This window comes from Osmerus eperlanus, chromosome 3 (genome assembly GCF_963692335.1).
Source record: "Osmerus eperlanus chromosome 3, fOsmEpe2.1, whole genome shotgun sequence".
NCBI lineage: Eukaryota > Metazoa > Chordata > Actinopteri > Osmeriformes > Osmeridae > Osmerus > Osmerus eperlanus.
The window spans coordinates 7,197,540-7,219,471 of record NC_085020.1 but is presented as its reverse complement, the minus strand read 5'-3'; the positions used below and the strand labels follow the sequence as shown (position 1 = coordinate 7,219,471).

Below are 21,932 nucleotides of genomic sequence, written 5' to 3'. Positions count from 1 at the left end.
AGTACAGCCAGAGGCTGTCTGGAGGTGGATGACTGCCAGCAGTTAAACTGCAGCTCCTGCAGAACAAGTTTTCACAGGTTTATGTGTTCTTTCATGAATGTTCTACTATCCTAGAAGGAACCAGACCATTAACCAACCCTGTGGAAGGTCAGTGAAGTTCTACTTCAGATGTGTACAGTTGTTTTGTATGAGAAGAACGATCCTGTCTCTCTCTGTTTCTCTGAGGTGTTGTTGACTTACCCCACCATGGGCCCGCCACAGTCCAGACTGTACACCTGCCGGGGGTTCAGCAAGTACTGGAACTTCCTCAACACCCTACAGAACACACACAGACACAGACACACACACACACACACACAGACACAGACACAGACACACACACACACACACACACATACAGAGGTTATAGAAAGTTCGAGAAAGATAGATTAATTAAGTTGGCAGCGAGACAGCACTGTTTACCCATTTGAGAACACTCTAGAATAAGCTCTGACACAGACACTCCACCATTTCGATAGAGCAAACCATTTGCTGTAGAAGCACTGACAGGAGGCTGCATGAAAATATTGCCCCTGTGCATCAAAATGGCAGTGTAGTAGCAAACACATGAACAAGGCAGTTTCCTGTAACCTTGACAAGTGAGAGTTGCATCAAATATCCATTGAAGCCTCGACAATGTCCTTCATGCAGGCACAGCACAGGTAATTGGGTTAGCTTCCGATACCCACACTGTGTTTTGTTAGAAAGGACACAGATAAGGAGAAGTGGGAGACAACAGACCGTAAACCGCTGACAGACGTGTCACGCAGGAAATATTTGGATTACAATAAAGACAATAGTCCACTAATAGGTCCCAGGAAACAGTTGTAGTAGGCAATCTTTTCCGGTTATTGAAAAAAGTACAACAGAACTCTACTACTGGGTCAGCATCTCATTCAAGTATCCAAGTGACTCAACACCAAGCCATTCATCTCTTCGTGCACATCAAAGCTACAGAAATAGAACAATCTTTTGTGTACTTAAGAGTAAAATACATGGCTTTTGTGCTGGAAGGTCTGATAACACAGAATTATTTTCCTTTTAATGGCAGTGTTGCTATGGAGATGGCTGCGAGCAGTGGCCTCCTGTGGAGAAGGACTGTGTGGTGGGAGGAGATGTGAAACAGTCAACACATTCATCTACAGCCAGAGAGACACTCTAAAAGGATCTCTTTTCAAACCACAGACAATATACAGTTCAAGAAACTTCCTCTGGGATTCTAATACTTTGACTACATTTCTACAGTATCCATATGCTAGCAGTGTGGCACACAGATGAACTGTGATGCATTGATATAAATGCATGCAAAGTTCACATTATGATGTTCACTGTAGGCGTATTTGATCCACAGTTACAGGGATAAGTAAGATAGTAACACCGTTCACCCTCTCCTGACAGGAACTCTGAGGTGACATACCTTTCCCCTTGTCTCCCTCCACTCTTTGGGTTGACCAGCACCAGGAGAGGGTGTGTACCTGGGAGAGGGGTGATCTGGACCAGGACGAGACACACAGGAGAATGACACACACCAATGACAATTTGCTGTCCAAAATTGAACTTTTGTAAGGGAATAATTGAAATCATCTGAAAATAACAACCACTAATATCAAGCAGAAACAAAGGCCAGGGATTGAGAGTCAGGACCCATTCTGAGTGATAAATAAATAAATAAAAAGGTTCTGCTCTGTGCTTGATTTCCCTTACCTGCAGTGTTTGTCCATCCCCGGTGAATTTAAAGCTTTGACTCGAGTCGTCAGGGCTGGTGCATGGTGGGGATTCACCGTCCCCCCGCTTCACCACAGAATGTCGGTCCTACAGACACACAGACAGACACACAGACAGACAGATACACAGTCAGACAGACACACAGACAGACAAACACACAGCCAGACAAACAGACAGAGAGTCAGACAAACATACAGTAAGACAGGCAGACAGAAAGACAGACAGACAGACAGGCAGGCAGGCAGGCAGGCAGGCAGGCAGGCAAACAGACAGACAGACAGACAGACAGACAGATAGACACACAGTCAGACAGAAATACAGAGTAAGAAAAACATTCTGAGTCACATTCTCCCAGGACATCAAAGTTTTCCGAATGTGTGTGAGTGGTCCAGAGTTTGACAGCTCACCAGGACCACAGGACAGATGTAGGATGGGAGGAGGGTATGGTCCCTGAGGGCTCCTCCATCACACTCTGGTTTCACGTTAGATGCACACTTGTTGTGGACCTGGAGCAGGAAATGGATTGGTTTGGGGGTGGGTTGTGGTGGAAAGAACAGGGGCGAGGGGAACAGTTAAGGACAACCTGTCATAGTGGCTGATGTATCAACTGAACCGATACGTTTTTGCCGTCAAACATTTCAACTTGTCACTATCTCCTCTGATATGAGGAGTAGCTGATTGGATGGTTTCTGTAATGTTGTAATTCAAGATAAACAGAAGATACTCTGCAAACTGTGAACTTCGAAGGTGACACATACAGACCAATTGTGCCATCTAGTGGATACATGGTGTTTGCAGCAGTGGTACTGTTGGTGGACCCAGGTCAAATTACAGAGAGGAATTACACTGTCTTAACGTCATTGAGTGTTTGATTGTGTTCATATTTGACACTAATGGAACTGATATTTTGGTTTTATTGCAGATACTGAGACTAATATCAAGTTCACCTATGATCCAACAGCGTTGCAGTCTCAAGTATATATTTGCAATTGACACCAGTGAGAAAATCAAATAGAAACATGACTAAAGCTAATTATTATTATAATCTATACATTTACATCAGTAGCCTTGGATGTTTCAGTCCCACCCAGACGTATGTCAGAGCGTGTGCAGTGGGAACTCACAGTTATCTGACACCATACACAGTGAAGGCCTGTCAGACCTTGGTAACACTTGATGCTTCTGTGACAACGATCACACTTGGTGGGAGAGTTCCCCTCCATCCACACATGCTGCATAGCCTGGAGGGAGGGAGGGAGGGAGGGAGGGAGGGAGGAAGGGAGGGAGGGAGGGAGGGAGGGAGGAAGGGAGGGAGGGAGGGAGGGAGAGAGAGAGAGAGAGAGAGAGAGAGAGAGAGAGAGAGAGAGAGACAGAGAGGGAGGGAGGGAGGGAAGGAGGGAGGGAGGGAGGGAGGGAGGGAGGGAAGAGCACTTAAAGACAGAGATGACAATGGGACAAGATAGATTTAATAACTTCAGTTTCTGTGTGTTTTAACCGTGGGTATGGCTTCGGTTTCAAACAGCATAATTCCTTTTCACCCGAAGGAACCTTTTAGTAAGCTCTTGATCTGACCTGGCAGAGCGAGGTGAGTCAGTGAGATGGTTCCAGAATAGTCTAATTAAATCACAGGGTAAATATAGTGACACCACACACACCATCCGCAGCCCTGCATGACTCTTAGTTTCTAAGACACAGGACAGCGGGCTGCTCAGTGATGACAGATGACAAGCGGGAGGAGGTAGCTTATCAACAAGCTAGTGTATCAACAGGTCAAATGTTTATGGAACAAGGATCAGAAAAGGGAAAAGGCACGCCGAATTGAATGTTCCGTAACTCACGTTGGTGTGTCGGCGGGACTTGGCGTAGGTGCTGACACAAGCAGCAATGTCTTTGGACACACAGCGCTCGTGGACTGTGTACTTGCATACTGAAACACAGAAGCAGTAGTCGAGAAATGAGGATTGTTCGCCGCGCCTCGTGAGAGGCGGCTGCTCTGCGCCGTGCCTGGTGAATACAAACCCCTTCAGTGTCTCTGACTTTCCAAACACTTTCAGAACTCTACACTTCCAATCCTTGATGTTCTGCTGTGCTGCCTCGGCGCTATTCTACGTAACTTCTGATAAAAGCGTCTGCTGAATGAGTCCAATGGAACGTAAGTTATGCATGAATGATTCAACCGAGGATTTATGGACAGAGACACGCAGAGAGACAGAAAGACAGACACACACACGCACAACAACTCACTGGAACAACAGAGGCCCTGTTTGCGAACTCCCAGCAGCATGGTATGGCAGTAGTTACAGTAGGCTGGTTTGTTGAAGTGCTTCAGTCTCCACACATGCTGCCCATCCTCCTGGACATTCTACAAAGACAGAGAGACAGCAAAGGCTACAGGGTGAGGAGAGATCCTGATGGAGATCCTCGTTCCGTGTCTCCCCACACGACACACACAACACTGACCGTGTCCATGCCCAAGAGCACTAATAAAGGGATGGTTGTCAGGCCTCCCCTGATCCACTCCTCCAGAGTCACAGTGCCGTCTCTGTCATAGTCGATCTCTTCCATCATCTCCTTCAGGATCTAGGGTGCGGACGCACACACACACACACACACACAGAGCTCAGAACTGTGCAGGCAACATTGTTAGCGTCTCACATTTTGTCCCAATTGAATACTGGGATAAATTCTCCTTCCTCTGATGGCAGCAAATTAAATCCGAACAGCGACCTACGAGCTGCGTGTCTGACTTTAGACGTTCAAAATGTTGCCCACTCCACCACTAACACGTTGAGGAATTAGGATGGTCCCTGTGGTCATGTTCTACAGTTCTACATGGTGGGTGTACTCAGGTATGAGTTCTAGGGCGGAAACACACACACACACACACAAACACACACACAGGGAACCTCCTTACTGGTCTCAGCTCGGTTGAGTCCCACTCCAAGTACTCGGCTACGTGGACCATCTGATTGATGATGCGGTCTAGTTCCTGTGAAGACAGAGAGAGATCAGAACACCTCTGGAGAGAGGACAACCCCACCACTTGGCCCCTGGCCTGTGAACACATGCCCTCACCACCGCGTGACTTCATCATCATTGCTCGACACGAGAGACAGGACTGTCTCAACACCTTTGTGTACACAGTTTACAGAACATCTTGCTGTGCACCATTCTCACTCTGTTTAAAGAGCTTCCTGCTGCAGTGTTGTGATTAGATAAAATAGGCAGACTCCTTCATAAACAATGACCTCATCTAAAGACACATTGTGTGACGGGGCACTCCAAAGTTCTATTCTTGGAGACCTGTGGTCTGTCAGCTCAGAGCAAGCAGGAGTGATTAGCTGCCCTGTCCCTGCTGACACATGGTATGGCTGCTTTGCTGCTAACCAACAGCACACATAGAAGATGATGGCATATGTTGACATGGTACCTCTAAAAGGGGTGGACTGAATGTGTCGTAACTGTGCCTTCAAAGAGTTGTACAGAGAGAGAAAGAGAGAGAATGAGAGAGGGACTGTGGGGCCATGAAGGTTCTTTGTCACGTTGTCATCATCCTTGTCATATGGTCATCTCCTTTCTTACATACATAACTTTCCTAAGGACAACCTATACCGAACAACTGTTGAGAGATGGATACATGTATGTTATCATATTGGCATGTAGTAGTTTACAGGTGAGAAAGAGAGAGAGCAAGGGAGAGAGATGCACAGAAACAGAGAGAGAGAAATAGAACGAGAGAGAGACTTACCGAGCTGTCCAATACACCATTTCCATCTGTGTCGTACAGCCTGAACATGACTGGAGGGAAACGAGAGAGAAAAGACCCCATGACTCAGCTCCTAATTAGGCCTTGTTTGCACTGCAAGCTTCCCCTGGATCCCCCCAGGAGAGCAGGGCAGGAAGTATTAGAGCGTGACACCTCCGCGTTGGTGGGAAGTCTGAGGCAGTTAGTGGAGATTAGTGTTGTCAGAGTGTGAGTGCGGATACAGCTCCCGATGTTGAAGTTGATTGGTCATACCAGAGCTTAAGGATGTCAAATCCCTCCCTGTGGCTACACAGGCCCATTACATGGAAGCTAGGGCCCAGGGAAGGCTCAGGGAGCAGTAGTCTGACACTGATGTCAACCTGTCCCCTCAGCCAATGAGGAGTGTCCCTTTGGAAGGTGTGTAAAGCTCAACACTGACAACAACATCATTTACGGAAAAACATCTTTCATGATGATAGTTCATGACGATCGGCCAAAGGCTCTATGACTCACACTCCAGCTTGTCCTCAGGTGTACCCCTTTCCAGTAGAGACAGATAACACACAATGTCCTTCAGAAAGACCACCTGAGGGGACGGCAGAGGGGTCCCCTTTTGAGGTGACGGGCTCCGACGCTTCTCCACTCTGTTCCTCTCTGTGGTCAGACACAATCAGGAATTCATGAGCCACGGCCCCCAGGGGGGGACATCTTAACACCTTTATTACTCTACTCGGAAAATCGCTCTGGTAAATCACAACTGCTTAACAGTTATTGACTGACTGTCAGACATACAGTATATAAAGAGAAGAGCGCATTGATTGCTTGCACCTGGGGAGAGGCGGGGAGAGGCCGGGGACTTGGCTGGGACTGGGTTGGGGCTCAGGGCATTGCTGGAGCCTTCGGAGGGTTTGGCTTGAATGCAGGGGGAACAGTGTGGCCCCCGAGGGGTGTGGCCCCCAGTGCCGGAGCGCTGTGAAGACGACCGGGAGGAGCAGGGGGAGGTGGCAGCCCCAGAGCATGCGGCCATCACTATGGAGTGTTCTGGTGTGTGTCTACCCATGGCTGTCAGGATGCTCTTGCCATTCATTCCTGGTGGAGGGGAGAGAGAGAGAGGAGAGAGAGAGAGAGAGAGAGAGAGAGAGAGAGAGAGAGAGAGAGAGAGAGAGAGAGAGAGAGAGAGAGGGAGGGAGGGAGGGAGGGAGGGAGGGAGGGAGGGAGGGAGGGATAAAGAAATGGAGAGTGAGAGAGATGGGAGGGAGGGAGGTGGGAGTTATTCCTGTATCCATTACCCTGACATGATAAGAGTGTTGAAGAAAAAGCAGAGCAAGATATACAGACGGCTGGTTGCTCTCCAGAAGCTAGTGTTTACATAGACTGGGAAGCTACAATTCACCACTGAGGATAAGGACTTCACAACAATGCTGCCAAATACATATATTGTCAATAAATAACAAAGGACTTGCAAAGAAATAGGAACGACACAATACAAAACAACACAGCACAATACGACAGTACAATTTCATGCAGATCAACACAATACAATACAGCACAATACAACATAGTTTATTTCACTTCAACACAACGCTGAGTACAGTGAATCGATAGAGAATGACTCAGAGGTCTAGACTTGTCTCATTAAGACTTTGTCATCATTAGGATATGTCATGTGTTCCTGCCGCTGTACCTGTGATGGGGGCACAGGCTACTTCTGTCTGTATAGAGATGCCTGCATCTATTGACCGAGCTTCTGCAGTCCCCGCAGGCAGAAAGATGACAGACAAGTTGTAGAAAGAGAGAGAAGGAGGGGCAGGTAGGAAGATGTAGACAGTTAGGAAATTAATAGTTTTCACCAGGAAAAGAAGGAATCATCGATGGCAAAGGGAAAAAACAAACAAAAAGAAACTCATTGGATTTCAACCTAATTTTGTTTCTCCTACGTCTCACAGTAAAGGACTTCGCACAGCCAAAAAATCAGAGACTAACGAGTCATTCTTTGTTGCGGCCCAGACACGAGGAGAAATGAGAGAGAGACAGATAGCGTGTCTGGCCCTATGAAAGGTGAGCAACACATCTATCTGAAAGAAGGACAGTCCTTCTTCCAGGACCCAATTGTAGAGATCCTCTATCATGACAGAGGAGAGAAGAACAAGGTCAACATACTGTAGCACATTTCTTTTCCTGTTCCCCAACTCTATTAGTTGATTGATTCAGGAGAATCTGAGCTCTCTCTGCCTCGGAAAAACATGGAGGAATCGGGGGCAACGGTCCTCACCACCCAGACCAACTGGACTGTGCGTGGTAAACGTGTATAAACTGAATAATACCGTATGAATGCGACAACGCCGTAGTTGTGGCTGTGCTTGCTCAGGCCCGACATTAGATGGCACTATAGGCTGCATCGGGTTTCCACCCACAGCTGATCTGACGAGGTGCAGGATCAGAACAGGCAGCCCGCCGCCCTCCCAAACGCCGTTTTCCCTTCCTGTTTCCGTACATGTCTTTAATTCCATGCTTGTTGAACTCTTGGTGTGTTCGTACACAAGGGGCAACTATTCTCTTTGTAACTCTGAAAACTTCTGCATGGCTGTTGTCTGTGAGCGACTTCCTCGGGGGTTGTGTCATGTCATGTCAAGATGGCTGCGTGGGATTGGTCGCAAGATTCTTCTCTGTGCCTGGAGAAGGGCAGAGTCCTCCCATCTGTCCCCTCCTGTTGCTGTGCTAGTCAGTGAGAGCCAGGCAGGCTGTTGGAGCAGGAGACAGAGTCCTGTGCCAGGGCTCTCATTGGGCTATATAGACCTCCATATGGCATGGAAGGACATACAGTTTACAAGCTGTGCAGCTACGGTGAAAGTAATGAACCAAAAACTAAAACACCTTAAGCCTATGAGTGTGTGTGTTTGTATGGTCTCTCCACACATGGTTGAATGTCAGCACACCAACAGACATCTAAATGAACCGAATAGATCATCCCTGCTACTTTAGGGATTCAGAATTGCCCTGACCAGGGCTAACTTACCCTGACCAAGGCACAGTGTAACAGCAAGAAAACAGAAAAGAGGATAAGAGGGTGACTATTTCAATACACAGATGAAAGCATAGCCTACGGTACTGTCAAAATCAACCTGCTAAATCAACTCAGATCCCCACAGACCCATAGCAGATCGGTGGAGGTTGGTTTGGACCGAGGTGATGAAGGCTCAGTAGGGGGGACACCTACCCAGCATGGCTGCTCCTGCACGGGGAGCCTCTGGGGAGGAGCCCCCTGTCTTGCTCTTGAAGGAAGTGAAGAGGTGCTGACACAGCTCCTCGGGGATGTCGTTCTCCAGGTAGGTTGCCATGAAGAGCTGGAAGCCTTCGTAGTCGATGGGCTGCGGGGGACAGGCAGACAGACAAGCTGAGGTGAACCTGGGTGTGTGGTGATCGATGAGGGGGACACGGGAGGATTTGAAGAGAAACATCACATGTCGATGACACAAAAATGCTGTAGACGGTCTGAAAACGAAAGTTGGAAAAAGCTGTAATCAACATAAAACATGGATTCAAAATGGATTTTTGGTTTTCCGGAGGCTTTCTTCTGATGTTGCATGTTGGTGGAATGTAGCATTCAAGGTAGGAAATAAACAACACCCTTAACTTATCACACACAATGAGTACCTAAAGGAAATGAGTTAGGGCAGAACCTTTAAATATGCAGGGAGAAGTCCTCAAAGAAAAGGAACATCAGAACGTGGTACCCCAACGATCCCAGTTTATGGATGTAGAGTACTGAGTCACATATCTCTGCTGAACTGCCCATGAAGGGACATGGGGCATTCTTGGCTACAGCCCCACATGACAGTTTGTCAGATGTTTTTAAATATCAAAGGTTGTTTTCATATCAACCTCAAATGACCTCGTGATTTATTAACATCTGATAAATGACCTCTGGAGAGTTCTTTTAAAACCCTTCACCCACACACATACCCCCCAGCCCCCCCCCCCCCCCTTCACGCATACACATAGCTCCCTTCATTCACACACATTACCCTACTTCACACACACACATGGATGCTCAGGTTGCGAGTCCTGACCTCTGTTCTCTGACAGACAGGATGAGCGTGGGTTTCTGATTGGACAGGGGTTAAATACAATATGTTTGTCCGGACATGCAGTCTGTAAGACACAGAAAGCACAGTGCATGCAGGCCCCACAGGGCTGTGGCTTACTTGGTTGAGAACGTCTTGCTTCTGTATCTCAAAAGGGGATGTTTGGGGGGGGGGGGGGGGGGGATAGAAGGAGACAGGGGGTTAGACTGAGGTTCATTGCAGTGGTGTAGCAGTGGTTAGGGCTGGCACTGTCTGGGTTTGTCAGAAGTCATCAGGCTCTTTGCAGATCAGTGATACCGTTCTGTGTAACGCTGACTCTCCCCCACTCATTCAATCAGCTCTTTTTCTTTTTTCTTCCATGTCGACAATCCCTAGTTTGTCCAGCAATCCTTTAGCAAAACCCCTCACATTCGTACCCTCTTGACAAATGTTCAAACCCATAAACTGTATTGCTGTGCGACTGTTCCGCACTGCCTTCACGGCTGTTCTCGTGTGAGTGACTGATGGAGGTCCCAGTGGCCCGTTAGAACGAGGACCCTCACTGGCTGCACGCTGGCGATACAGGCCTGACAGGACCCTGAGCCTGCCAAAGCCAGCCATTATTCACATCACTCTGCCTCCCCACTGCTCTCCTCTCCTTATTTGGCCAAACTATCACAAGACCTTAATTTGCTTTGCATCGTGTAACAGAAGGTTTAAGGGGAAATGTGGAAGCACGCACGTACACGCACATACCCAAACACAGAAGGACTCGGTTCACTTCATGAGGCACTTTTGCCGTGTAAAAAAAAATATATAAAAATGTCTTTGATAGACATGTCTGGACTTCGGTTCGCTTTTTCTGTCTGTGCTAACTAAGAAATTACATTTACAAAACAATGGCAAAAACAGTGTTTTTAACAACACAAGCTCACATACATCCTCATCCTCAGTCATGGGAACCCAGGCACAAAAATCCATGCTCCCAGTCTGTTCCTCGTTCAGCAAGTAACACACACACAAACACACACATCCATCACTAAGACATACTGGATAATCCTGACACTGCAGCCCAAAGGTGGGGAAAGGAGAGGAAATGTGAAGCCTCTGGTGGTGTGTGTCATTGCCTCTCTACAGAGGTTCCAGCACGCTGGCGATAGCGGCAACGCCGTGGACTGATGAGTCACCGGGGGCCGACTGATGGATGACAGGACCTCCCTCGCCGCGCCGGCTACCCAGCTAAAACACCCAGACTCCTGTCGTCTGACCACTCACACAATTACAGAAGGACTGCATTATGCCCAGGTAGCTCAGGTCTGATGGCGCCGGAACATGTTAAATGAGGCTGTTAATCATATTGTTATGGCAAAAGGGTGCCAGGGAGTGGTTATGGGGCTGGAGATGGGGGAGGCCACGGGCTCTGGTCCGAGAGGGGAGCAAGGAGGGGGCGTTCCAGACAGAAGTATAAAATGTCAGCGCCACCTGTTCTAGTCGCCGTGGTGACATAACGCAGGGGATTATTGTGATGTTATTGGGGGATAAGGATCCAGGAAGTTAATGGTTTGAACACCTCCTGTGTAATCGGTAGCAAGAGGCAAATATCTTAGCTATGGATCCGGCAAGAGGAAACATATGTGTGCATGCATGAGTATGTATGTGTGTGTGTGCATGTGTGTGTGTGTGTGTGTGTGTGAGGCTGGTGTATACTGTTTATATACAGGAAAGGCAGTGTGGAAATACCTGCTCAGGATTGTACTTGGAGAGGACTCCTTCACCGTGAAACTCCTCCAGAACATCTTTCAGGTTTTTGGTAGAATCTGTGGACAGAAGATAGGACAGTGTTTGTTACAATCGTGTGAACTGAAGCCTTTTCAAATGAAAGACATCTTCTCTCACAGGCATGGATGATCTAGATTGAAAGCACACAAAAGAGCAACAAACCGTGCCCTATGGAGCATCTGTATGTATTTGTCTAAAACGAATCTCCCCAAATCACATCCCTGTCTCGACACTTTGGGCCTCATTGTGAAAATGTTTTTGGCCTCCAATTCAGAAACTTTCTGTAGTGGTAGAACATTATGGTCCATGAAGGACATATATATAAATGAGGCCTATAAGTCAAACAGATGAAAATAGATTCACCCCTTTGAATGTGCGAAAGTATAAAACTGTTAAAAATTCTCTCCCTCTCTCTCTCTCTCTCTCTCTCTCTCTCTCTCTCTCTCTCTCTCTCTCTCTCTCTCTCTCTCTCTCTCTCTCTCTCTCTCTCCTCCTGTTGATGTTAATCTCTCTCTGTGCGGAGCAAGGCACCCAACAGAACACTGACCCACAAATGACCCTCCTCCTACGATCATCTGCCATACTGCTGTCAGGCTGGCACCACAGCAGATAAATGGTCAGACATGCTAACACTCATGCAGGCTAATGAGCACACACGCATGATACACAAAAAACACACACACGCACAAAAAACACACACACATACATAGTACATATACATACATACACACTAACACACACTTACATACACATGAACTTGCTACTGTACACACAAAACACAAACGATATCACACACATACACCCATAAATACACTAACACACATTCATTGACACAATCACACTTTCACACTCCTAATCTCAATTAGCTATCCCAATATATTAACTAACAACCAGTAATTAACACTACCTTATAATTAACCACTGAATGCACCCCAGAGAATCTCAGCAAGCAGGTACTGTATAGGGTTAATGGAAAACTATATTCTCCACTGGAGGTCATCGGCATTCATTTGCTATTGATTTTCCCTTGTCTCATCGATAGAGGACTGTAAAATCACAATACCAGAAATGTTGTACCTTTAAATCAGGGAAGTTAAGAGAAGTAAAGGTCAGTCATTTAAAAGCTACAGTAGAGGACAACTCATTGAAATGCTGTAAAACGTTGTCATTACCTCACTTTTTATGAACCTCAATGTGAAATTCTGCTTTGAAACACACACAAACATACACACACCACACTATGCATGACACACACACCACACACACACCACACAGCCTTTAAGTGCTTGCTGGCTCCCAGCTATTAAGCATCATAAAGGGTCTGGTTGTTTTGTAATGGATAATAACCCCTCACCTCTTACATTTATATCAAAATAAACTGTATTGGGACCAAAGCTGGAGAACACACTCAAACACAATGTCAAAAAAGCGAAAATAGCTACATATCAGCAGCAAATCTCAGTTTAGAGTTGTGCAAAGCCAGAGCCAGCCTGTCTCCCAGCCTCTCCGCTCTGTCTGTGTAGTGTGCTCAGAGGTGTGGACACCATGTATGGAGGCCCATTAGCTCCCCAGTGTAAATACAAGACAAATATCCTCAGCTGCTCATTAGCACAGCAGCGCTAAAGCACAAACACTGAACAAACACTGCCGACACGGCTTTCTTGCCTCAACAGCTTTGTGGAGAGCGGATGTACTGCCCACACACACACGCACACAGGCAAGTAGCGCAAACAGACACATCCATACATACTTTTACGCACTCGTGTGGCAATCACGCAGCCATACACCTCTAGACCCAGACCTCGACTCACTGATGTCGAGAGAAAAGCATGATCTGTGTCCTGTTGTTCTGAATCTTTTTACTAGCTCACAGTCTACTTAAATCGCTCACATCTCCCACATCTACCTCACTTCACAAGCCGTTATGCGTGCAGCAGTTCTGATAATGAACTGATTCAGTTTGTTGTCCACAGTTGACACCCTGTCAGTATGAATTAGTTACAAACGCCAAATGTATTGAACCCATAAATCTGTGTCTGGTACTACTAGTTAAACCTCAGAGGTTAACAGAATATCTTACCACCTCCCGCCTGTTTGTCAGCATGACTGTCACAGGGCCACAAAGAAATAAACCCAAAAAAAAAAAAAAAAAACCCAAACCAGCTGCACAAACAACATTTCTGGACAGAACTAAAGAAAAGAGCCGGAGGTATTTTTAGTCATTTGCTATAGATAAATCGTTCAGATAAACAAGAGCAAGATCTGAGGAAAGTGAAAATGGGAACGCGTGGCCGTGTATGACAAGCAGCCACCAGTTGGAGCTGAAACAAGAGGGCAGTCAGCCATCTTCCACTCTCCCATGCAGACAATCCCCCGCAGTTGAGATTTGTCTCTGGAGAGATGTCATTCAGCCAAGTAATTTCTGTACTACTGTGTCAATGCTCTTTTTCAGTTTCTATTTTTCCTTTGACTACCTCGTTTAGCTGCCACCTCTCCCTTTGATCAGGTCTACAGGATGAGTCTGCAAGCCAGGTGAGTCACCTTCAAAGCAAAAGCAATCTTTTCAGCCCAGAAATAGCTTTTTCCCATTGACTATTTGCATAAATCACCTTCACTTTAAGTATTAGATCAAACAGCCAGCCAGATACAGTATGAAACATGAAGTACGGAGGCCTTTAGAAGGTCAGATAGTTATTATGTTTGGTTTAGCCACAGTGCACCCCAAAATCTGTTGATACTGGTCGAAATAGAAATAAAAAAATGCATTGGCAAATAAAATGTTTTCATGAAACATGCTCCAACACGAACCTTAACCTGTCATGGCTTCTTCAGGTGATAACCTTCCTTCTGTTGAACTGTTTATATAAACATGTAGACAGCAGAACACATACTAAACAGGGGAGCACATACTGTCCCGTCATAGAAGAAGATACTCACACTCGCTGTACTTCTGCAGCTGAGAGAACTCAGCTGGGCTCAGGCACACCCAGCTCCCGTCACCCATCCTGCTGGCTGGGGGAGGCCAGGGACGGTGAGCGTCAGGGCGGGTGACGTTGGTCGGGGTTAAGGGGCCTCCTAGTTATCCCTGGGTCAGATGTAAACTGGAGCTGAAGAGGTGGTCTGTCATCCCTGTCCCATGGCAGTGAGCAGGAGCAGTGGAAAGCATAAAGTCACCAGAATAAAGGGTGTGTGGGTTCGGATTGGAGAGACTGACTGCTGGGAAACGGGGAAAAGGAGGACAGTCTTTGATGTGGCAGAGACGGTTTACAGATAAGACGGGGGGGGGGGGGGGGGGGGGGGGGGGATAAAGGGATGCCGGAGTCGGGTTGGATTGGTAAACTGGTCAAAAGATTATGGGGTTGGAGGAGTTGGAGAAGAAGGCACCAAGGCAGGAAGAAGGGCAGTTGGGGGTGTTGCAAGTCCAGAAGGCCCTCGAGCGTTTGTGACGTCACAACAACAGACTGCTCCTGTCAGCTGGGTAGTGACACGTTCCCGCTGGGTCCCTCAGCAGGCCTGAGGTAATGATGACCTGTGCTGACCTAGATAAAGATAGAAAGAAGGAAATGGGCAGGAGGAGAGGAGGTGAGACCAGAGGGTGAAGGAACTAAAGAGATTATGAAGGGAGGATGTGGAGGCAAAGATAGAGCAAGAAAGAAATGAGAGGAGAGAAAAAATATATATAAAAAATATAATACACATATCCAATCAATTTAACAGAAAGATAGGGACTACAAATCAAGGCAATTGTTAATTTTGTTAATCTCAAACTAAGGCCCAGTACTAAATGGATGAGTCTGAGGGAGGTGTATCAAGGATGGGTCAATATAATTTCAGCGTGGACGACCTTATTGAGAAGAAGAAAAAGAGAGAACGGATGTGAGGAGAGAATAGCAGGTAATAAGGCCTGAACAGGGAATGGCAGGGCTGGAGACTGTGCTGATTTCAGGATCAGATGAAAGTAATAAAATATATATTTATGGAAGAAGCAGAGAGAAAGTGAGTGTGCGAGAGTCAGGTATGGGTGTTAGATATGGCGACTCCTCACAGAGGAGGATGGTGTAGAGAGATGCAAAACCACCGACACACACACACACACTGTGGTACTAATACAATTCTCTAATTTGGGAACATATTCTTTATTTATATCCTTTATTTCATCCAGCTGACTTGGAAAGGTGATGATCAGTCCACTTATAGAGTGCACAAGACAGAGCACACGTTCTTTGTACACAGAGGCTGCATCTATTCTGAGTGCCACTCACCACAGCTGAACAGATGGTGTGCAAAGAGCTCTGTGTGCTGTCTGGGCAGCTCTTTCTGTATAATTCCCAGAAAAGCATTTGAGAGAGCGGAGCGCTGGCTGAGTGTGTGTGACATTTCAGAGAGTTTGATGTAAGTTTCTAGGTGCCAGGGTAATCAAAGTTTCTAATGGTAAGCAAGCAGTCAGCGCGGTATAAAAAATATATATATATATATTTTATGTTTATTTTCTTCCGGATTTGGGTGAATTTGTATTCCATTACTTTTTTGATCCTTTAAGTAACTTTTTCATTTATCCATCAGTCATTGCTATAATATCTGTTACTTTTTCACACTGTCATGAGATATGAACATTTTTCCTATTGCTAGAGGTTATTTAATTTTACAGAATTCAATTTTGTAAAAAAAAAAAAAAGGTCTAGTGTCTATGTAAAAATCCAGCGAGAAGTAGTAAAGGTTTTGCTCCTTTTTATTCCTCCGACTATTCAAATAAAATTGTGACTCAGACAGTAAACTGGCTCAGCATTCACTAGTCAAATAACAGAATAGATTGTACCAATACTTTGCTTTAACAGACTGTTCTGTGTCTTGCAGGCAAGGAGATTAACATGGGAATTGCAAATGAGAATGATGCTGTACGTGCTCACCTTCACCACCACCTCTGCTCTCCCAGCAACGTGAGAGAGGCAGGGTGGCATGTATTAATGGGACAGGCATGCCTGGAGATGGGAGACATGGGGGACAGGGAGAGGCTGTCAGCCAAAAAGGGCTGCTCATGTGACATCCTAAAAAGTCAGGTTGGACTAAAAGAGAGAGTGTGTCTGTGTGCATGTGAAACAAAGATGGAGAGACAGACAGAAGAGAGAGAGAGAGGAGAAGAGAGAGAGAGAGAGAGAGAGAGAGAGAGAGAGAGAGAGAGAGAGAGAGAGAGAGAGAGAGAGAGAGAGAGCGCTTGCTTGCAGAGGCACGTGCCATCCAACGTGATGGGGCCTCCCCTCTGTGCAGAGAGGGATTCTGTTTTGCTCATGACGTTGCCTGGCAACCATGACGTCACTGAAGTGCACAGCAAAGACATGAACGGATGTGTGTACCAATGTGTGTGTACTGGGGGGAGGGGAGGTAAAACTGCACATGATCGAGTCACGTGCAAGGGCAGACGATTTAAAATGAGATGAGGATACACTAAGATCTTCTGATACACTCATGCCTCTTATCCACCTGGATGGAATCCAGAGTTACATAGAAACAGATGACCATAGTCTCCATGGTCCAGGAACAACCCCTCTCCTTCCTTATCAAGACACAAAAGTAAGACTCAATCTAACAGACTAGATGAAATCCCTTACACATGTTCATCCATTGCTAAACACTATCACAGTTCTTTTCTTACGAGTCACTGATGAAAGGGGCTTACCTCTCTTCTCTCAACTTCTCTCCACTTTTCCGTAAGAAAAGCGTCCTATCTCCCTGCTCGGGGCAAAACGACTTCAGTATGTTCGAGTGTGTTTCACAACCCAGGGTGCACGAAGCTGTGGTTGGGATGCGCCTCTTCTCAGGAAGAGACTGTGGACGTTGTGATAACCACCACACAGCATCACACAACTGTCACTTCAAGACCAACGGCTGTCACCATAGAGGGATGTACTGTACTGTAAGGACATGGCATGTTGGATATGGGCACTGTACTGTGTGTAGTGGTGAGTGCAGGATATGAATACTGATATACTAGGCCAAAGTCGTTTGTCTGGAATAGGCTGGATAAATGAGCTGAGACTTATTGAAGCTCACGACGCATCTAAACAAACACAGTGAAATTTAAACAGAATGACTAATAAGCATGCTGCATCTCTCTTGAATACAATGGAAAAAAAGCCAATGAATATTGATAGAAGCCAGGCAAAAGGTCAAAAGGTTGAGCGAGTTGTCCATTCCATATCAATTCAAATACAGATTCACTCAATACTTTAGAATAAGAGTGAGTGTGGATACAATATCTGAAGAGACTCCATAGTGCAGCACTCCCTGAATGCAGTGAGCTGGTTGGACCACAAGACATAGTCGGAAACAAACAGATTTAGCTGAAGATGATGCAGAACCACAGCCCACTCTCCCAACAACTGTAATTCCAGATCACTTAGAGCAGACTGGAGAAACAAGGACATCACCCACAAAGTGTACAAATGTGTTTGTTTGGCTTATCTAAAAGGGTTTCGAAATCATATATCCTCACGACATACAGCCTCGGCTGCCCTTGATTGACAGGTTTGGGAAGTGTAATGCTATGCTCCAAAATGCTATAGCGCTCACCAAAAATAATGCCTCTGTAAAGACACGGCTGCCATGGCACCTTTGCTGCTGCCTCTTGTGTAATGGGGCCTGATGTGTTACCACACAAAAAAACCCTCTAATGGAATTCTTGGCATAGTGAGTGCTATCCGACAATTCTCCTCCATATTTTACCATGTGACCCGAGGCACGCCGGCAAACTTCAACCACGGTTTACTTGTGTTTCATTCACCCCGTCAGAGGGACATGACCTGCACACACCTGCAACCACTTACTGCTGTTTTGACTGCTGCCGCCTCCTTTGAATTGGCTTTGCGTTTTCGTTTAGCGATGCCCTTTCTAAAACAACCTTGCAGTTTGTCTACAGCGTGTCCACATGTATGTGTGAGTCCACACAAAGTGCATCTTCAGATCATTCACATACTGTCTGGGTCACATTGGGTGTAATCCTAACAGCCGTTAACACACTTGTACCCTGCAGACTGTACTGTTGGTGTTCTCTGCTTCAGACGGGCTAATTAGCACCTAACGGTGGCTCAACAGTCATGTGCTGATGAACTGAGACCACAGGATCATTCACGCTGGGAGTAAAACACCCACCGAGTATGCTTTCACTTCAATCCCTCGAGGCATCCAAACAATTCGACTGTCCTTCCATATTTTTTTTCATGTGCAGTGAGGCGAGAGGAATATGAGATTGTGACAAACTGAGTCTGAGCACAGGGAGTTTACCTGTAGCTGGTACACAGGCCAAATGCATATTTTGGTTGCTGTCATATCTTATAGTTCATGTTAGTTTAGGGAAATAACTGGAACATAGACAATAACATGGGCCCTGGATGGTGATGAAGAAAGTGTTTTGTCCGTCTCTTCATAAACGGAGTGACTAAGTTCAGTTGAGTTCTGGATTTTACTAAGTATTTATCAATCTGCAGATTGGGAGAGAAAACCAGTCTTCTGACCATAAATGACAACACAACCCCAAGCTTAGGTCTCAACCAGGTCTCTCTCCGCTCCGAAAGCCGAAGGACCATCTTTAATAGGGCACAAGAATGTAAACATAGATTGTGACAGTCAGGCAGGAATGATGTTACAACAGTCTCAGAGATAAAGATTCACTGCTCCCAACACATGACAACTCTCACACTAGAGAGTTCATAGTTGGAGCTCTCCTTGTAGTCATGACAAGGACCGTTTAGCCAGTACTTTCTCCTGACCCCGAACATCTATTAACCTGACACATAGACACAATATACTGTTATTAATAGCAAGCTTACATGATAAACGTACTAACTAGTATCCAATGACTAGTTCTATTGATTAGTGATTAGTGTAAGCACACAGGAAATCCCAATTTCTTCCACAATGGACAAAGCTTGATGTTTGCCCATAAAAGGACTTTTTGCCAAGATCAGTTGTCAGCACTTGTCTCAGGACACAGAAATAGCCACACGCACTCACACACGCAAACACACCCTCCGTCACCTTTCACCTCTTCTATCACAGCTCAAGCTTCTCTCTAAATATGCTCCTTCTGAGCAATAACGGCATGGCTCCCCATCACAGGAGTCATGCGGTGGTTATTTTATGCTACAGAACCTGAGCTTGGAGAACAGAGCAGCTCCCCAGCCAGGCTGGACCAGTGGGCCCCTCTCTGCTCTCCTAGGGGATGCAGGCTCACAAATACCACCAGTATTTATGGTGTCATGGCAACTCCGGGATTGGTATTACATAGCGTAGAGCAAACTGTACTTACTGTACTGTGGGCTAGTCCGACTTCCAGGGCCCTTCCTATTCACAGAGGTTCCATGTGGGACAAGAGATAGAAGGCTCCATTGTGTACTGTGTCAATTTAGGAGAGGCTACTAGTGTCAATCATGGCAAACACGATGGCATTACCACCACCACTACTGTCGTCCGTGCAGTGCCATTGCTCTCCTTGACCCTGACAGCCCACTTTTGGTATGGTTTTTGGCACGAAAGCTATGGCTCTCTCAGGTACAGTATGGACCCAGATGAAACACACAAAACACACCCACAGGCACTCGCCCTCGATACGCTTTAACCAGGTCTGAGAAAGTGAACAGCATAGCCAAGCCGTGGTGGAGAGGCCTGTCGCTTATCTACTCCTCCTTCTCCTCCTTGTCCTCCTTGTCCTCCTTGTCCTCCTCCTCCTTCTCCTCCTTCTCCTCCTTCTCTATATCCCTGGGCTCTCTCCTACCCTATCATGCCAGAGCAGAGCAGAACAGCAGAGCTCAGCTTGCCACAAGCTTGTGAAGAAGGCATGTCTAGGCACAAAAAAACATTGCTTTCGGTAATCGGATGATGAGGCATTATTAACCGTTCCAGTTGATGATTGATCAAAGCCATGCGCCTGAAATGGCAGCATGAAAGTCTATGGTAAACGGCAACAACATCAGCATTTTAGATGACAGTTTTTTTTTTACAGCTGCCTGAAATCCCACAGCACACTCTCATGTTACAGTTTGCTTGCAATCAAGCATGCGCAAGACAGGGAATGTTATGGTCATATTTTTAAGTCTTAAGTGGGTCTACTAATGATGCTGGAAAGTCTATCTGTATTTCTGTTGCTTAATTTGTTTTTAATAGATGATAAGATAGCATATGTGAAAAAATCACACATTTAGAAGCAAATAAACAAACAAGAACGATGTGCCTTAGGGAGAAGCTATGTTGAGTCCAGTACATCACAATGATTGTGTCTAACATGGTTCTGTCCATTTCCCCTATGCATCCATTTGGTTACATTCGCAACCGCAATACTCCTGGACTGCCATCTGAACAAAAACGAGTTTCACTGTCACTACCTCTGAATTCCTCCACTCAGCATGACCGTCACCACTGTTATAAAAATGTTGTTGTTTTTTAGACAGAAGGAAAAAAGTTACTGTGAAGGATTCTAGCCTGAAGGGACTGACACTCATTTATGAAGTGAGCACTAAATAAGATAGAGATCAGAAGCAGTTGACACAGACAAGAACATAATCAAATAAAGAGAATTGAGGGGAGAAAGAGAGAGAGAGAGCCGTCAGGGCTATTCAGACAGGACTGATAAATGAACAATAATGCCCAAACGCTTTGAGAGAGGGAGAGAGAGAGAGAGAGAGAGAGGGGGAGTGAGAGAGAAACTGCTCAATAGAGACTGAGCTACTGCTTCTCCTTACCTTTTTCCATCCCTGTAATGGTGCTGATGTCCATTCCCTCAGAGTGAGCAGTATACAGTGGTTTCCCTGCCAGGCTAACAGGATGAGTAGTACCAGGGCTGGGCTGGTGTTTCAGCCCCTCTCACACTGACATACGGCTACGCACAGCAGAACGGAGGCTCTAGAGCCTCGTCACAGGCAGCAACAACATCCCTCCCATCCAGCCTGAATTAATTACGCCTTTTTCCTCCCTTCTCTCTCTCTCTCTCTCTCTCTCTCTCTCTCCCTTTCTCTCTCCCTCTCGATAGCGTCCCTCTCACTCAATCTTTTTCACACGCTCATGTGGTTCGCTTTTTCTCTCTGCCTCCTCAATGTGTCTCTCTTTAGATGTTTGATTTCTCTCTCTTTCTCTCTGTCCCTCACTCACTTTATCCTTTTTGATACATCAATTTCTCTCTCTCTCTCCACCTCAGTTCTTGTGTCTTGATTTGTAGATCTTCTTTTCCCACCCTCGGCAGGGTTAAAATGTCCCTGCACTTTCTTTTCTGACAGCCTGTTTACACAGAGCCGCTCACTCTCCTGCTCTCTCCAACACTCCCTCTCTCGATCTCGCTCTGTCGCTCTCTCTCTCTCTCATCGACACTGCTTTGTCACATGCAGAGACCAGCCTCCCTCCCTCTCTTGTGAACAACCAGAGCTGTGCCTCTCTCTCTCTCTCTCTCTCTCTCTCTCTCTCTCTCTCTCTCTCTCTCTCTCTTGGTCTCCCTCTGTATTTATTCTCCCTGTTCTTTTTCACTTGCACAAACATGCACATACTGTACAGTATAGCATCTTGTGTAGTATCTCACATAATTGTAAAAATCTGTGTTA

General features: G+C 46.2%; 1 protein-coding gene across 4 annotated transcripts in view; it reads right to left on the bottom strand.

The window, feature by feature from the left end:
* The window catches only part of LOC134017380 (diacylglycerol kinase beta), a 52,311-nt gene extending 30,615 nt beyond the window's left edge, over positions 1 to 21,696 (bottom strand). Inside the window, exons 1-18 of one of the 4 annotated variants that reach the window (XM_062456918.1) lie at positions 21,084 to 21,696; positions 14,290 to 14,891; positions 11,314 to 11,390; positions 9,715 to 9,735; positions 8,727 to 8,877; positions 7,194 to 7,256; positions 6,338 to 6,598; positions 6,023 to 6,163; positions 5,513 to 5,562; positions 4,679 to 4,753; positions 4,225 to 4,344; positions 4,009 to 4,126; positions 3,603 to 3,691; positions 2,889 to 3,005; positions 2,172 to 2,270; positions 1,744 to 1,851; positions 1,457 to 1,530; positions 241 to 315 (exon numbers count right to left, since the gene is read on the bottom strand). In XM_062456918.1, the coding sequence (XP_062312902.1) occupies positions 241 to 315; positions 1,457 to 1,530; positions 1,744 to 1,851; positions 2,172 to 2,270; positions 2,889 to 3,005; positions 3,603 to 3,691; positions 4,009 to 4,126; positions 4,225 to 4,344; positions 4,679 to 4,753; positions 5,513 to 5,562; positions 6,023 to 6,163; positions 6,338 to 6,598; positions 7,194 to 7,256; positions 8,727 to 8,877; positions 9,715 to 9,735; positions 11,314 to 11,390; positions 14,290 to 14,356 (1,706 nt within the window). In that variant the 5' untranslated portion in view covers positions 14,357 to 14,891; positions 21,084 to 21,696. The remainder of the gene's footprint in view (positions 1 to 240; positions 316 to 1,456; positions 1,531 to 1,743; positions 1,852 to 2,171; positions 2,271 to 2,888; positions 3,006 to 3,602; positions 3,692 to 4,008; positions 4,127 to 4,224; positions 4,345 to 4,678; positions 4,754 to 5,512; positions 5,563 to 6,022; positions 6,164 to 6,337; positions 6,599 to 7,193; positions 7,257 to 8,726; positions 8,878 to 9,714; positions 9,736 to 11,313; positions 11,391 to 14,289; positions 14,892 to 21,083) is intronic. The other 3 variants (XM_062456920.1, XM_062456919.1, XM_062456921.1) reach the window with 3 other exon arrangements.
* Between the last annotated feature and the right edge of the window lie 236 nt (positions 21,697 to 21,932).